Source organism: Sarcophilus harrisii, chromosome 5, assembly GCF_902635505.1.
Source record: "Sarcophilus harrisii chromosome 5, mSarHar1.11, whole genome shotgun sequence".
Taxonomy (NCBI): Eukaryota; Metazoa; Chordata; class Mammalia; order Dasyuromorphia; family Dasyuridae; genus Sarcophilus; species Sarcophilus harrisii.
Genome location: NC_045430.1, coordinates 100,055,603 through 100,072,268, shown reverse-complemented (window position 1 = coordinate 100,072,268; position 16,666 = coordinate 100,055,603). Strand labels below are relative to the sequence as shown.

General features: G+C 32.7%; 1 protein-coding gene across 7 annotated transcripts in view; it reads right to left on the bottom strand.

The window, feature by feature from the left end:
* Window positions 1–943: 943 nt before the first annotated feature.
* DNM1L (dynamin 1 like) overlaps window positions 944–16,666 on the bottom strand; it is a 60,569-nt gene continuing 44,846 nt past the window's right edge. For 2 of the 7 annotated variants that reach the window (XM_031938147.1, XM_031938149.1), the window contains 9 exons: window positions 14,209–14,298; window positions 12,527–12,619; window positions 9,341–9,397; window positions 8,246–8,323; window positions 7,862–7,894; window positions 4,417–4,590; window positions 4,077–4,186; window positions 2,919–3,078; window positions 944–2,312 (listed from right to left, as the gene is read on the bottom strand). In XM_031938147.1, coding sequence (XP_031794007.1) covers window positions 2,256–2,312; window positions 2,919–3,078; window positions 4,077–4,186; window positions 4,417–4,590; window positions 7,862–7,894; window positions 8,246–8,323; window positions 9,341–9,397; window positions 12,527–12,619; window positions 14,209–14,298 — 852 coding nt within the window. In that variant the 3' untranslated portion in view covers window positions 944–2,255. The remainder of the gene's footprint in view (window positions 2,313–2,918; window positions 3,079–4,076; window positions 4,187–4,416; window positions 4,591–7,861; window positions 7,895–8,245; window positions 8,324–9,340; window positions 9,398–12,526; window positions 12,620–14,208; window positions 14,299–16,666) is intronic. The other 5 variants (XM_031938150.1, XM_031938152.1, XM_031938151.1 and 2 more) reach the window with 3 other exon arrangements.

Genomic DNA, 16,666 nt, shown 5'->3' with positions numbered 1-16,666 from the left:
AAGCAAAGACTGCATATTTTATTATACAGCCATTTTATATAAAAGACAAGAATTTGTAGACTTCATCCTTGGGAGAGGGAAAAAAAGGTTTTGAAACAAAAAGAAACCCATCTCACTTTCCTCTTTATGAAAAAGAAAAATATTAATATTTATAAAATGTTCAGTTTGGGAGAGAAAATTTAATGTGTTAAAAGTATAAAAGATTTATTGAAATAAAAAAGTTCCATCATTTCGACTTAAACTTCTCTTATCAACAAGAATTGTATAATTCACTTAATTAGTAGTTCACTGAAAATCAGAGGTGTTACATGAATCATAGGATGATGGAAGTATTATGTTAGCCTACTTAGTTTTATAATTTTTGAAGATACAGTATAATTTAGACTTACAATCAAAAAGATGTTAAGTAATAGTAATTTAAATATAATAAAGATGGCAGTATGAGAGCACTAATGCAGAGTCTTTGATTAAATTAAGGAATTTCTGCATCTAGATCTTCAGACTCTAACTTAGCAAGGTTGTCAAATCCCTGGCTAATAAAATTAGTTAAATTGGGGTTTTGGCTAAAATGCACCCAAGGATTAAGAGTAATCTCAATTTTTAAAGGTAAGTGGGCAAAAGAATACTCAGTTTGAGAATCATTTAAGAGACCTAAATTTGCCATTTAAGTTTTGTGAACTAATTCAAAGTTTTTCAATTGTGGTCTACCTGTAAAATGAGAAAAGAGCTACAATAAATGATCTCCATGGTTTCAGTCCTAAAATTTTATGATTAATAAATACCACATACATTCTTAAATGGTGACCAAAAGTAGCATTATAAGAAAACATTTTTTTTTTCCTGACACTCAAATTCATTTTTTTTAGGTGAGGGTCAAAAAACCCTTGCAATTAAACTTCAATTTATTTTTTTAGTTTTCTTTAAGAATGAACTTAAAACAAAATTTTAAAGTACTCATTTATTGACTTTTGTAGTGCGCCGTCTTTCACACCAGTAATTTTATTTACAATAACAACAGGCATTAAATTCAGAAATCTCTATAGTTGGTGCTTTGCTTGAATGTTTCTCACCATGAAATGTATGTAATATTTTCATCCAACACTTGAGACAAAATAGGAGAAACCTGATCATGATCTGTCACTACTGATAGTCCCTGTTAGTAAGGACATGAAATGAGGTAATGTGAGATTATTTCTTAAATTTCAGGTCCTTAAAATGTGGAACAAAAAATAGGGGATTTTACATGTGCATATAACTTGCCTCAGAATAGGATTATATATATATATATATAATCAATCAAGATCATATATTTCGTACAATATAAAGCATTACTAAAATAATGTCCAAGGCCTTTTGTTTGATAAGAGTGCAAAAGTTTTCAAAAACAGAGATTCAAGAATCTTAAGGTGTTTAAGAAATGTAATCCTCTAATGTGGTCAAAAGTATAACTTGAACTTTTTTCCTATATTTAGATACTGGGAATCTTTCCTGGCAGTTAATAAAAGGAAGACATGTCTTTATGACTTCCATCTTCTTTCCCTCCCCTCATTTGGTAAAAAATAGATACTTCCCTCTTTCTCTGTTACCATTAAAACACTTCTGCTATTGTTTATTTCACTCCTTAAACAACAGGGAGGAAAAATTATATTAAAAGTATGAATTTTTTCAAAGTCAAAATTTAATATTTGCACATTTTTTAAAGCAATGGGACAAAGAACTTTGTTCCCAGAGTTAGAATACATCATTAACATATAACTTTTAGCTTTCTTGTAATCTAATCTAAAACATTTTGAAAATAAAGTTGAGAAGCTGAAAGACAATTTTTTGAAGAAATATGGACTCTATAAATCTATGACAAATACTTAGCAACTTGCATACCCTATCAGAGCCAGAACAATTGATATATGTAAAAATACATGCTTTACAGGCAAACAAAATAACCTGTAGCTATTTCTTCTTCAAAGAGCTATGTATGCTTGAAGCCACTTATAATAAAATCAGTTTATAAGTAAACTGACTTCAGAAACACACACACACAAAACAATACATACACACGTGGATCATTTCAGGAAACCAGCTATTCATATTTAATGTGGGTTTAATATGTATGGTTTTTTGTGCAAAACTTTTTGTCTCAAAAATTTTTGCAGCAGATTACATACAGAAGAACTCATAAATGACGCTCAGTAAAGTTTGCAGTAACTATTGTAAGTCATTTCAACATCTTCATCTATATAAATGCCTGGTACATTTCTTCACCAAAGATGAGTTTCTCGAATTTCAGCAATTATCTGACTGGCTCGCTGTAATGCCTGCAATAAAGAAAGGGGGAAAATAAATAAAATTAAAGCTTTAAAGACATTTTTTGAATTTTTGAATGGAGCGAGTTTAGGTTTATAGGCTTAGTGGTTCTCAAGTCTCTGCAATAGAGTTTGAATGCTTAACAGGTCAGCTCTAGAAAGGATATCAGTGTGTGTACCACATTCTCCCTTTTGGAATACTCTCTAGTTTCCTTCAAAGTTGATTAGCAAATACCCATCTTCTACATGAGGCCTTTTCTAATTTTTCATAGCTATTAGTAAGTACCATATCTCCCTTCCTCAATCACCTTTGTATTTGTTTTGCATACTTTCATATACATATTAGCTTCCTGATAAAAATAAAACCCAATAAACGCAGGGGGTTTTTGGTTTTGTAAACCTAATGCCCAACATTTGCAAGCTCAATGATTATTGCAATAATGAGCAAATACTGGATTTGAATCAAATAAAAGAATATTTTTAGTATAAAGGAAAGGTGCAAGTAAAGCCAGCATAAAAGAAACAATAGGCAGTAACTAAATAATCTCTCAAAATAAATTCCATAAATAGCTCAAATATGAAAAACTAGCAAAAAGCCAAAAGCTGGTTGGTTTTTACCTTTAACATATCAGCTGCTTCCTTTCTTCTCTGGGCCATGTCCTCAGATTCGGTCAGAAGATCATCCAATAACAATGATTTGTATAGCTGTCCTACTAACTCACTCTGAAGAGTGTCCTTCACGTGATTGACTAAAAAGTGCATTACTGCCTTTGGCACACTGAAAATAACAAAAGTTAATGAAAAGTTGGTGGTCTTGGAGGAGTTTTTAAAGTTTATTTGAGCTTAATATTCCAAGTATTTAGAAAACATACATATATTTGTAACAATTCTTTTGTTATCTCGCCATTTTATTATTTTAAAAGTGAACTCTGAGATTCCTTTGGAACAGCTCTTAAGAAATAAGGAGATGAATATTGTATGCTCAAATATATGGGAACTTTCCAATTTAGTGTTTTGTTTGCTTTATTTATTTAATGTTTCTTCTTACTATCACCAATGCTGATTTTACATGACAAGTAGAAATCTCAGAGACATCATTTTAAAGTAAAAATATTTACACATGGTCCACAACACCACTCCTGAGTACAGCCCAAACCATTAAAATATACCTGGGAAATGTTTAACAACATAAACAAAAAAACAGACAATATTACATTTAAAATAATAATAAACTTGTCACCCTGAAGGAATTCTTATGGATGGATTAGTGGCTCCCATTTCCCCGTTTAGCACACTAGTTCAGAAAATTAACATTTCTACCAAAAAAATTTCTTTTAACTTTCTAGAAAATTTTAGTTTTTCCTTTTCTTTTTTGTTGAGGCAATTGGAATTAAGTGACTTGCCTAGGGTCAGCTTTTTATTTTCAAAACATGCATGGATAATTTTCAACATTCACCCTTGTAAAACGTTGTGTTCCACATTTTTTCCGGCCTTTCCCCCCATCCCCTCCCCTGGATGGCAAGTAATCCAATATATATATTTAACTTTGTTTAGTAATACTAAAGTTAGATAGTACCAAAAAAGTAAAAATCAATTGTAATTATAAAATCAATTAAGGTTACTATATCCTTTCATATCCTTGATATTAAGGGCTTTTCTCCATTAATATTATAATGACATTTAGCATTAAAAAAAAAAAGTTCTGTTTTTGGTCATGTCAATTACTAATTTGAATAGAAAAATGAAATCAATATAATAGCTTATTTCAATACAAACCTGTCTTGTATATTCTTCCTGACAATAAGAAAATATGATTTGATAAGTCTTTCAATAACCTCACAATCTCGCTGTTCCCGGGCAGATAGTTTACGTGCAACTGGCACAGGCTACAAAGAGAAAGGAAAATCTTAACTTTCTGCCTCATTTCACTTTTTTGACAATATCTTTAAAGGTCTGAAAGCAACAGTTTTGAGTCAATAATTTTAAACTTTTTAAAATTAAAAATAACCATCTTTCAACTTTTTAGGATTTTAAAAATACTTATTTTGTCTTATATTTAGACTTAAGTTTTGTCCATATATAACTAATATTTATCTGACAGTCCCCAAATGCTCACCACATCCAATAAATTCACAGCATGGCCTTTTTGTGGACTGGCTGGTATAATAGGAAGTGGCTTTGATTTTTCTTCAGCTAACAGTTCTTCAGCTTTTGAGGTTTTCAGCATTCCTCTCCAGTTGCCTGTGGCTGGTTCTTGAGCTGCATCGCCTATACCACCTACAGGGACCATCTGGAAAAAAAGAAAGTGAAAGCACATGCAAACCATCTCATACAGACTAAGAAAAGGTATAAAGTAGACATTCACATTGAATTCAAATTCCAAAGAATCCTGCATATCCAAGCCCCCAATATTTTGATTTATCAGACTTTTATGGAGGCCAGAAAGAACTAGCAGCAGCTCACAACTGTGTAAAATATCTGGAATCCATTTGATCTGACATAGTTCAAAAAAGATTCTATCATACTATTTCCAAAATTACAGGAAATATACAAGTCTCACTCATGATCCTTGCCTAATCTTTAACTTTATAATATCTGTCAACTCTGCAAAATTTGCCAAATCTTGCCAAAAGAGATAACAAGGGTTAAGTCTGATATGAGCAGGATCACAAATAATTATTTTACAAAGACCAACAAGTAAATGACAACTTGATTGTCAGTTCAGTGTTAATCCTAACCCAGAATAACTTTTTTTGTGTTGTTTTGGGGAGGGCACAAAATTTCAAAGCTTTATTTATCAAATTTATCTATTAAACACATTTTCATCAGAAGTCCTCAAAAAGTGAATTTTCATAGAATATAAGAAAAACAAACATTCTTAAATATAATGTATATATTTTATGATTGCAAATTATATTGAATTTTCCTCTCAACTCAAAAGAACGTTACATATCATATCTTGGAGGTAGTACTATCTGTTACTTAAAATTATACCTCAGGCTTCTCTACATTGATTTAACCTGTAAACTCACTGTAATTAAAAATAGGATTGTTCACTTTGTGTTAAGTAAATCTTCCTTTTTGTGTGTTGTTTTTTTTTTTAAATTTTCAAGGCTGCCTGTCCTAAATATTCATTTTAATAATATTTAACCTGTTCAACAGTGAATTTTATCTTGTTCTAAGAAAGTTATGTTTTGGGGGGGAGTGGCAAGAGAAGTCAACAAATATATATATATATATATCATGAAGCCTACAATAATCCTACATTCTGTTGAATTGAATTTAGCATTTATAGTGAAATTCAGTGACAGCTAACATTTAGCACAAGTGATTTCGTATTTAACATTTCTTAATTTCCAACAAAAAAAGGCTCATCTTTTATTATTTACTTTTAAGAGACTCAACTTTTAAAAATAAGCAGGTAATAAGCTCCCTTCCTGGAGGAATACCCAAGCACCATTAGTTCTTTATTTAGTAAAATAGTATCTGCCATAAAGGAACTTACTCTAAAGAGATAAGGTAATACCCAAGACAAACAAGTGACATTCACATAAATTATGTTGACTATAGTGATATAAATATAGTTGCCATGGAGTCATGACATTTATCAATATTTATATGTGATGACAGTTTGATATAGGGTAAAAGAAATTAAGCTAGGAATAAGACCTTGAATAAGTTATTTAACTTTTAAGAACATTTATTTTCTTATCAATAGAGTGGGAATAACCTACCTGCCTTGCTTAAACCAAATTACTGAAATCATTTAATTTTAGCATTGCAAAGGCCTTTAGTAAATAAATGGTCACAGTCAAAACTTCCTCTATTCAAATTTGAGAAAACTAATCTAAGATTTAATTGACCCCCATTATAAGTGACATGTAAAGGTAGGCAACACATGAAATTGATTAAAAATTATTCAGGTTAAAATCTTTTAAGAAAAAAATCAAACGTTTTTAAATAAACATAAACCAGATGGTATTAGGTGCTAAGTAGCTAGGTTTGGATACTGAAATCTTTTTTCTTCTCTGGATTCCCCCTTTCAGAATGTTGGAGATTAGTCTGCTCTTCTCAGAATCTACCTTCTTTCTCTCATGAGAAAAATTACAGAAGAAAATTCTAAAGGCTAGACCTTCTCATGTACTCTGCTCCAAAGAATTGAAACATTATTAATTGAGCACTTAGCACTATGTTATCACTTAGCTGCTTCACTTAATTAGCCATGGGGTAAAATGTCCCAAGTTAGTTTTTTGAATTGGTCTCAATAATTAAATTACAAGGTTTACTCCTCAATCTCCTTCAATTTACAACCAAATGATTGGGGATTGTTTCTACCTCCACAATATCTTGTCCCTTTCTCACTATTCATATTAAACTACTTAGGTTCAGATCTTCATCACTTCACTGTCTTCCACAAATCTCATCTCAATCCATTCTCCTCACAGTTGTCCAAGTGATTTTCCTTAAACACAAATTTAGCCATGTTACTTCCCTATTCAAACTTCAGTCATTTTCTATTGCTTGTATAATCAAATATAAATTGCTTTATTTGGCTTTTTAAGTATTATTTTTATAATTATGAATACTAACAAATCTATACAAAGAACAAAAAAGTGGCATATAAGAACTATGAATCTTCACTACATACAGGTAGGAATTTTTGGGGTAGAAGAACAATTCAAATTAAACAATCACCATACTAACCCTGTTTGTTCAAGTCCTGGTAAAATGTTCCAGTAGTTTATAATCCAATCTACTTTTCCTTACACTCCATCAACATCTATCTAAATCGCTGCATTGGCTGCTTGCCTATAAAGATACTTAACCTCTTCACCCCGTACCCTATTATGTTCCTGAAAGAAGACTCAAATCAATCACTACTTACACAAAGCCACTTTTGATCCCAATTGCTACTGCCTTGCCTTTCCTTTCCAATATTGTCTTTGATAGACGGTAAGTGCCTTAAGGACTTTTTTTTTTTTTTTTAAACTTCTAGCTCCTAAAAAGTGACTGGTACATAAATTAATAAATAATGCTTGCTGATCATTTCTGTTATCAAGATATCTTTTCATCATCCTATCAATTAGAATGGAGCTGTAGATACCCGGGACAATTCACAAACTAAATAATAATCCAACACTAACCTCCTTCCCCCCAAGACGCAAGTCTAATCCCCAAAGTTTATCCATCTTACTGTGGAAATGTCTGTTCTTGGATGAAAACTCATTAATAAGAAGGTAGAGATAACACAGTAGGGGGGTAGGCCATTATTTTCTAATGAGTCTTGCACAATAAAGCTATATTAGAATCATTTTTCATTGCTTAATTTAGAATTTCAGAAAGTTCTAGATCATCAGTGTTACTGCTTAATATTGGTCACTTTCTTCAAAAAGATAGACAAAAGATATATGATGAATGTAACAACATACAATAAAAACTAATGAATACAGATGTCATTGTACAAACAGACTGTTTTCAGGAAGGTGGTTTTGAAGATGTAAAAAAGGTTTCAATGAGAACTAAAAGCTACCAACATTTCCATGTTGAAGCAGGAGACTCACTTGTTTAGTTTCTCTTCTGTTTTCCTGAATTAACTGTTAAGAGACATGTTAAACATGCAATTTAACAAGTGAGATTAATTAAATCATAGATTAAAATTCAAAGAATTAAGGACAAATACTTCAATTTTGAACATATATTTCACTGCAAGGAAGAGTAAGCATGTACAGCAAGGAAACCTATCCTTGAATAACCTGCCTAAACTGGTTACCGAGTAAAAAATTTCAGGAAATTTTCTGTATTAACAATGTACTCTAAGGTAACGACAAAATCTTATATGGAACACTTTGACATCTTATTATGATGAACTCTTTTGCAAGTGATTTTGTGTACTAAATGGGGATAGGCATGCGTGCTTAGAGCTTAGATTAAGAATCACAACAGACCTTGCCATCAGCCTCAGCAGAAGCAGCAGTAGGGGGCTCCTGGGAGGCAGGTGCCAAAGTACCTGGAACTTTAGAAGACTAAAGAGAGCAAGAAATGTAGGAGGAAAAAAAAAAATCAAGGATGCTACCATGTCATTCTACAAAAATGTACTTATCAAGCCACAGTCCTCTGCAAAAAAAAAAGAATAAATATGAAAAATAGAACTGTTTTCAAAGACCTATTACATTTCACCTTTTTTCAAAGACTGCTTTTTTGCTTTTTTATCATACCATCCGAGATGTCATCAATAATTAAAAACCATTTCCGTTTTCTGTTAGGATAGTCAAAAAGAATTATTTTTGTAAAGTTAGAGTAGCTTTTTGCTAAAAAACTCAACACCTATTTTCCATACTTGTTTTGTTACAAGTTCAATAACCTATAGGTATATGCTTATTTTCTTTTGTCTTCCCTCTCAAATCTCTTTTAAGTCCCAAAGAAGAGTAGTACATTATGATATTGTGTTAATGTACACAAAATTTAAGTAATGTTATTGTCAATACAAACAAATCTGGCATATTTATCTCTTCGGGCATAAAATGATCTTTCACATTCAATTTCATGGCTTAATTTAATAATATGCCTATATATTTAAATTTTGAGGCAGGAATGTTATAGACAACAATGTTATAATAAATGAGTTCTGGCTAGAAGTCAGATAGACTTCCAGTGCACATCCTATCAATAACTGGAAGTGTAATCATGAGTAACAGACTTAAGTGCCAGATAACTTTACAAGTTATTGAAGAGTTTCCACACATCAAGCGGTAGCCCATAGTGTTAAAATCGCAAGATTAAACAAACAAACAAAAAAAAAAAATTAAGCTTAAGATCTGGCAATATACAATATATTCAAATATAATCACTGAATTATTCTGGTATACTTAATAGACCCTATTATTAAGAAACAATCTTATTTTATAACATTTTATATCTAAATAATGTATTTCTGCTACAAGTTTTAAATACAAAAACTATATAGTTTCTAATTACAAAACTGAAGCAATACCAATTATGTGTCATTAACATAAGCAGATTAAAAACCAAGATTGCTTTACCTTGTCCCGTGGAATTGTTGAAGGTAACTCTCTTGCTAACCTATTTCTCCTTTGTTCCTATAAAAAAAAAATTTAATTGTGAACGTTAGCAATTACAGCAGGAAGGCTAGAATTTCTATGATGATTTGGAATCAAATAGTAACAGCAAATCTCTCAATAGGTAGCATTTCAAATTCTTTGAGAATCTTATCAGATATGTGTTTAAAGTGAAATAAAGATAAATTATCTTACAAATGGTAAGTTTTAATTTAGAGACCATTTCATTTAAAGCATTGTAAATTTTTAAAGTTAAGAGTAATAGAATCTAATGAACAGGAATTACATATAATCACTTCTATGACAGGTTTCTAAATGCTTATATTCTCATTAGTACTCAATAAATGGAAAAACACTTATTATTGATCTATTATGTGTCAAAACTGATCAGTACTGAAAGACTGAACTAGAAGATCTCTATTGTCCCTCAGTACTTAATGCTCTAATTTAATAATCACCTTCTTAAACCCAAGGAGTAGTTCTTTAGTAAGAGAAGGGAAAGTCCTAATGAACAAGAGAAAATATAGGATCATGGATTATTGAGACAAAATTAATAGGGGATGATATAGCTTGGAGGCATTCCTCTTTCCAATAGGTCTGGTTCAATTCAAGGACTTCTACAGCATTTAATATTGATTTGTCATGACCAATGGAAAGCAGGAATTGTTCTGAGAGATTGATCAGGAAAAGCAGGCATCACGCTTCTACTTCACCACTAGGCTCTGACAGTTACTAAGGAACTAAATAATGATCCCAAGAGCAAGTAACTTCTTCCTATCATCCAATAAGAAAAATATTTAAAAGAAAGATTTTGAAACTTTTCAGATCTTGTGCTATAAGGACAAAAGCAGGGGGTGGGGGGGTGGTCTTGTGAAATCTGGAAGCTTACGCTCATCAAACATTTAGGGGTGGGACTTGCTAGCTGGCTGAAAATGAACCTAAGACAAAAGGAATAGGTAAGAAGAGTTCCAGGTTGGGGAAATATCACAGATCTAGCTGAGGCATGTTCTCAAAAGGTCTAATAGGAAGAGATGTAAAGGTTGATATTTTAAAATGGAGGAAGAGGGATGTATGGGAAGAGGAAGAAGTATGACAAAATAGCCAGCTATGGCTTTTTAGAAGCTTACAATCACCTAAGCAAATTCTGTTTATTATACTTTTATACTCTTGATTTGCTTTACATGGTATATGACTTCGGAAATTGCACATTTTTCTTTTCCTTATAAATAAACCTATAAAACATACTCTTATGGTACATATATAAAAGAAGAAAAAATTTAAGAAAGGGTATTTAAATGCTATGGCAGAGGAATGGGTAATTAGGGTTTGGGTTACAATTGAACTCATGGAACTAAGTAGGTACACAAATGGCTTGGAATCCCCAATGGGCATTTATCAATTAGAGAAGCTTAAAGAGAAATGCATAATACAAGGCACATTACCAAAAGCAAAGTCCCTTAATTTCATTCAAAAGAGGAACTGTTTTTTCTTTTTCTTTTTTTTTTCTTTTTAAATAATAACTTTTTATTGACAGACCCCATGCCAGGGTAATTTTTTACAACATTATCCCTTGCACTCACTTCTGTTTCAATTTTTCCCCTCTCTCCCTCCACCCCCTCCCTAGATAGCAAGCAGTCCTATATATGTTAAATATGTCTCAGTATATCGTAGATACAATATATGTGTGCAGAACCGAACAGTTCTCTTGTTACACAGAGAGAATTGGATTCAGAAGGTAGAAATAACCCAGGAAGAAAAGCAAAAATGCAAACAGTTTACATTCATTTCCAAGTGTTCTTTCTTTGGGTGTAGCTGCTTCTGTCCATTATTGATCAATTGAAACTGAGTTAGGTCTCTTTGTCAAAGAAACCCACTTCCCTCAGAATACAGCTTCATACACTATCATTGTTGAGGTATATAATGATCTCCTGGTTCTGCTCATTTCCCTTAGCATCAGTTCATGCAAGTCTCTCCAAGCCTCTCTGTATTCAAGCTGCTGGTCATTTCTTATAGAACAATCATATTCCATAACATTCATATACCACAATTTACCCAAATGTTCTCCAACTGATGGGCATCCATTCATTTTCCAGTTTCTAGCCACTACAAACAGGGCTGCCACAAACATTCGTGCACATACAGGTCCCTTTCCCTTCTTTAGTATCTCTTTGGGGTATAAGCCCAGTAGTGGCAATGCGGAATCAAAGGGTATGCACAGTTTGATAACTTTTGGGGCATAATTCCAGATTGTTCTCCAGTATGGTTGGATGCATTCACAACTCCACCAACAATGCATCAGTGTCCCAGTTTTTCGGCATCCCCTCCAACATTCATCATTATTTTTTCCTGTCATTTTAGCCAATCTGACAGGTGTATAGTGGTATCTCAGAGTTGTCTTAATTTGCATTTCTCTGATCAACAGTGATTTGGAACACTCTTTCATATGAGTGGTAATAGTTTCAATTTCATCATCTGAAAATTGTCTGTTTATATCCTTTGACCATTTATCAATTGGAGAATGGCTTGATTTCTTATAAATTAGAGTCAATTCTCTATATATTTAGGAAATGAGGCCTTTATCAGAACCTTTAAGTGTCAAGATGTTTTCCCAGTTTGTTGCTTCCCTTCTAATCTTGTTTGCATTAGTTTTCTTTGTGCAAAGGCTTTTTATTTGATGCAATCAAAATTTTCTATTTTGTGATCAATAATGGTCTCTAGTTCATATTTGGTCACAAATTTGTTCCTCCTCCACAAGTCTGAGAGATAAACTATCCTATGGTTCCTCTAATTTATTTATAATCTCATTCTTTATGCCTAACTCATGGACCCATTTTGATCTTATCTTGGTATACGGTGTTAAGTGTAGGTCCATGAAGAGGAACTGGTTTTACAAAAAACTTAATTGTAACCCAGGTAGGCCCAAGACAAAGCACACTCTACAAACCTGCATAACAGGATAAATATCTTGCCAGCTGCTGGAATAGCTGGCACTGTGTAGTCTAGTCTTTTCTAGTCTAAAGGCCTCCAAAAATAACTCAGTTGATTCAATTTCTTCCATGTTAAACTCCATTTTAATTCAACTTCTGAATACAATCAAGTTCAAAACTCATTTCTTTCAGACAAAACAAGAACCAACAATTTTTTTTTTACCTCGATGTTATTGTTCATAAGCCCACAGGCATCAGCAAAGTCTGGATGTTTAGTATTGATGTAGGCTAATTCAATTGCAACTAAGTTATGAACCTAAGGGGAAAAAATAAAGTTAGGGTATTCATTCTGTAAAATATTAATCCATTTTTAATTTGACAAATCACTAATTATAAATCTGCTAAATACTTAACACCAAAAATTTTCACTAAAACACAGAAGATAGCATTATTTTGGAAATAACTTTTACCTCAAATTAATCAAACCTGTCAGAGAAAATGCTGTAATTTCAAAATTACTTAACATATCCATTAACAGAATTGCTACAGTGTTTTCCATAACAATCAGTCTTTAGTTCCATACTCATTTATTGTATGTGCAAACATATGGTTTTGCTTCTTAGAATTTTTTAATGACTTGTAAAGGGCTGAAACTCTTGAGTTGATGCACTAGAGTTAGACAACTGAGCACTTAAGGCTAATCACCGATTGGACAATACTCTATTAGCATATGCTTGGAAAATGGTCCTTCCCAGTATTCTGTGGTGGTTCGATCTTTTGGTGGATACAGAGAATTGGGGGAAGGATTGGGGGTGGAGTAAGACAACCCAGAGTTCACTTTGGCGGTAGCTGAGGAGAAGGAAGGTCGCAGAGATCCTGTGTCCATTCCCTTCACTTCTGCCCCTAGAGACCAAGAATAAAGACCAAGGACTTTTGCTTATCTTGACTCCGGCTGATTCTAAGGTATTCAGGTTGCTAACTCGGTCCTCACAATGACCAAATGCTATTCCTTACTCTGAGGAATGTATGTGAATCAATATTTCGTACTATGTACTACACACTACACACACACACACACACACACACACACACACACACACACTTTTTATATATGGCTATAAATGTAAAATGGGCAGCTAAGTGACACAGTGGACAGAGTAGCAGCTCTGGGCAAGTCACAACTTCAATTGTCTCAGCAAAAATAAATAAAGTTTCAGGGAAGAGCAGTGTGGTGCCTAAATATTGTTGGAGATAGAGACTAGTAGAAAAGCAGTGGAAGGGAAGAGAGGTAGCACACAGTATCTGTTCCTGCTCCAAGGTTTATAGAAGGACTTGAACTTTAGGGAAGAAGTCACTCTGATACTTGAGAAAAAATTTTGGTTAAAAAAAAAAATTAGGGTTTTCATCAACAACCTTGAAATCCAATTTTAAATGAACAGCAGAAGACAAATTGAAGTAGAACTCAGTTACTTAAATGCTTCTCTATAATTAAGATATAAAATATTATATATAAATATGTAATGATATATAATATAAATAATAAGATGTAATTAAGATATGCATATGGTATATGCATAAACTAAGATTAAAAACTTCACATTTTACATTAGATAAATAGGGCTACATAAACTAGTATTGGTAACATTCATATTATTCAACAAGAACTTAGTTCTAGTGAGAAACTATATTTAAGCTAACAAAATTACAATTTAAAAAGAAAAAAATTGAATTAATATTTGATCATTTTTCTTTATATTAAACTTGATTTTAGTAAGTTACTTAATTGAAAGCACTAGTCTTAGTTAAATTCATTATTGTAAATAAGATAATTTGCAAGAAGTTGAACCACACAAAAAAAGATCTTTTAAAATATCAAAAATCATAATTAGTCAAATAACAGCTTACCATTTCATTTGTAACTGGTAATCTCTTACGAAGAAGACAAGTAACTACTTCAACTATGGCATCATGAAGTTTGGGAAACCTCAGCAATTCCTAAAATCAAACACAGAAAACAAAAGTACAAATGAATTCCCATGGTCTACAGGAATATCAAATTAGGCACAGCATTTCTTTAAAAAAAAATTTCCCAAAGGAGAGAGAAAAAAATTTAACTTCTCTCCTCTGGCCACCTACTGAGACAGCAAGGGAAACAAATTCTATTACAAAGAAATATAGGCAAGCAAAACAAATGACCAAATTGGCCACATCACAAAAAATCTTGAGTCTGTCAAAAGATGAATACCATGTTTTTATCATGAGTCCTTTGAAATTGTGTTTAGTCATTATGTGACAGCTCCTAAGACTTCCAAAGTTGATTGTCTTTAAACTATTGTTATTAAATTGTTCTGTGTCTGCATATTTCACTTTGCATCAATTCATATATTTGTACCCATATTACTCAATTCTTCAAACATTCCATCACATTCATAAACTTGTTCAGCTATTCTTGAATTGTAAGCACCTCCTAATTTCTAATTCTTTGCTACCACAGAGCTGCTAGAAATACTTTTTATGTATGGATTCTTTCCCTCTTTTCTTTGCTCCCTTAGGAATATAAAATGTTCAGTCTTACTGAACTAAAGGGTTTGACCAGTTTCACAGCGTATTGGAAAAAGTTCCAAAGGCCCTTCAGGAAGCTTTCATCAGTTCACAGCTCAACCAACCATACTTTCCCACAGCTCCTGCACTTTTTTTTTTTTAAATCAACTTTGCCAAACTGGTAAACGTGAGATGGTAGTTTTAACCTACAATCTTAAAAATAGAATTTCCCCCCCTAGGTTACATGTCAAGTAAATTTTCAGCATTCATTTTTTAAATTTAAATTTTATTTTTAAAATAGCTTTTTATTTTCAAAATATATGCAAAGATAGTTTTCAACATTTACCCTTGCAAAACTGTGTTCCAAATTTTTCTCCCTTCCTTCTCCTCACCCCTTTTCTCACCCTAGACAGTAAGTAATCCAATATATGTTAACATGTGCAAGTCTTCTTTACATATTTCCACATTTATCATGCTGCACAAGAAAAATCAGATCAAAAGAAAAAAAAAAGGAAAGAAAAACAAAAATCAAGCAAACTAACAAAAAAGATGAAAATACTATATGGTGCACATTCAGTCCCCACAGTGCTCTCACTGAATGGAGATTCACAAATTGGAATTGGCTTGAATCACCTCACTGTTGAAAAGAGCCAGTCCATCATATAATCTTAAAATATTTTATGTTTTATGTAAGTATTGCATATATACTTATACATAAAAAAAATGTAATTTCTCTGTTTACATATTTTAGTTGTCTATTTTTTCCATTCCCTATCTGAAGTTATAATTGCTATCTACATTTTATGCCTCAGGTCAGAAGCATCGTAGATTCTGCTTCAGCCTCTTCCTTTTAAAAAGGAACCTTCTGTTTTAAATTTTTTTTCTCAAACAACATATTGTTTGATTTCTGCATTACAATCCATTCTATTATCCTCTTCTATTTTATGGGGGAGTTCATTCCATTAACAATTGTGATTGTTAACTGTACATTTCCATGCATTCTATTCTATTTTTATTTTCTTCATTTCAAGTCCCTTTTCTTAGAGGGAAGGTAACTTGCCTTCTTTAAAAAAGGAGCGTGATAGTGAAGCAGGCTGTGGTCCCTTTAAGAAATTACATTTTGTGATTCCTTTCAGATTGATTTGTGATTCCTTTCAGATTACTCCCAGCCCCTTCTGGCTGATGCATTATCAGTTCAGGACGCCTGCACCTTTGATTCACAAATCCTAGTCAAAAGCATCGTTTGAATTCCAATAGGAGATCCAGACTTGTCCCAGCCCTCATTGGATCTGAGTCAACTCCATCTCAGGCCACAGTCTGATGATCTGCTTGGGTTTCCCAACCCCCACCAAGCAAATCCTAGTCCTCCCTGAAACCCATCAAAGAGCCAACTTGGGACTCCCCACAGGCCCCCTTAGTTCAATTTCTCATTATAAAAAGAACCAAATTAAAATCCCCTCTTTGCAGAGGTTCCAAAAACGCCATGCTATGCTATGCTTAGTATGCCTCTGCACACTGGAATACTGTTTCCAGTGCTATGTTCTCTTTACCCTCACCTATTTCCTTAACCAGACTTTAACCTTACTTCCAATCCTCATAATCAACCTCTTATCAATCTATGTTTCCGGGTCTATAAATTCCTTTACAGGGAACTTCTTTGCACAGTCAGAATGGAGTTCCCCAAAACTCCCTACCCTTCTGCCGCCACTAGACCTCATTTAACTCCCTGACCACCAGAAACCCCAATTTCATTTGGGTTCTCCAAATCTAAACCTCATCAATAGTAACAAGATTACATGGATGATCAACTATGATGGACTTG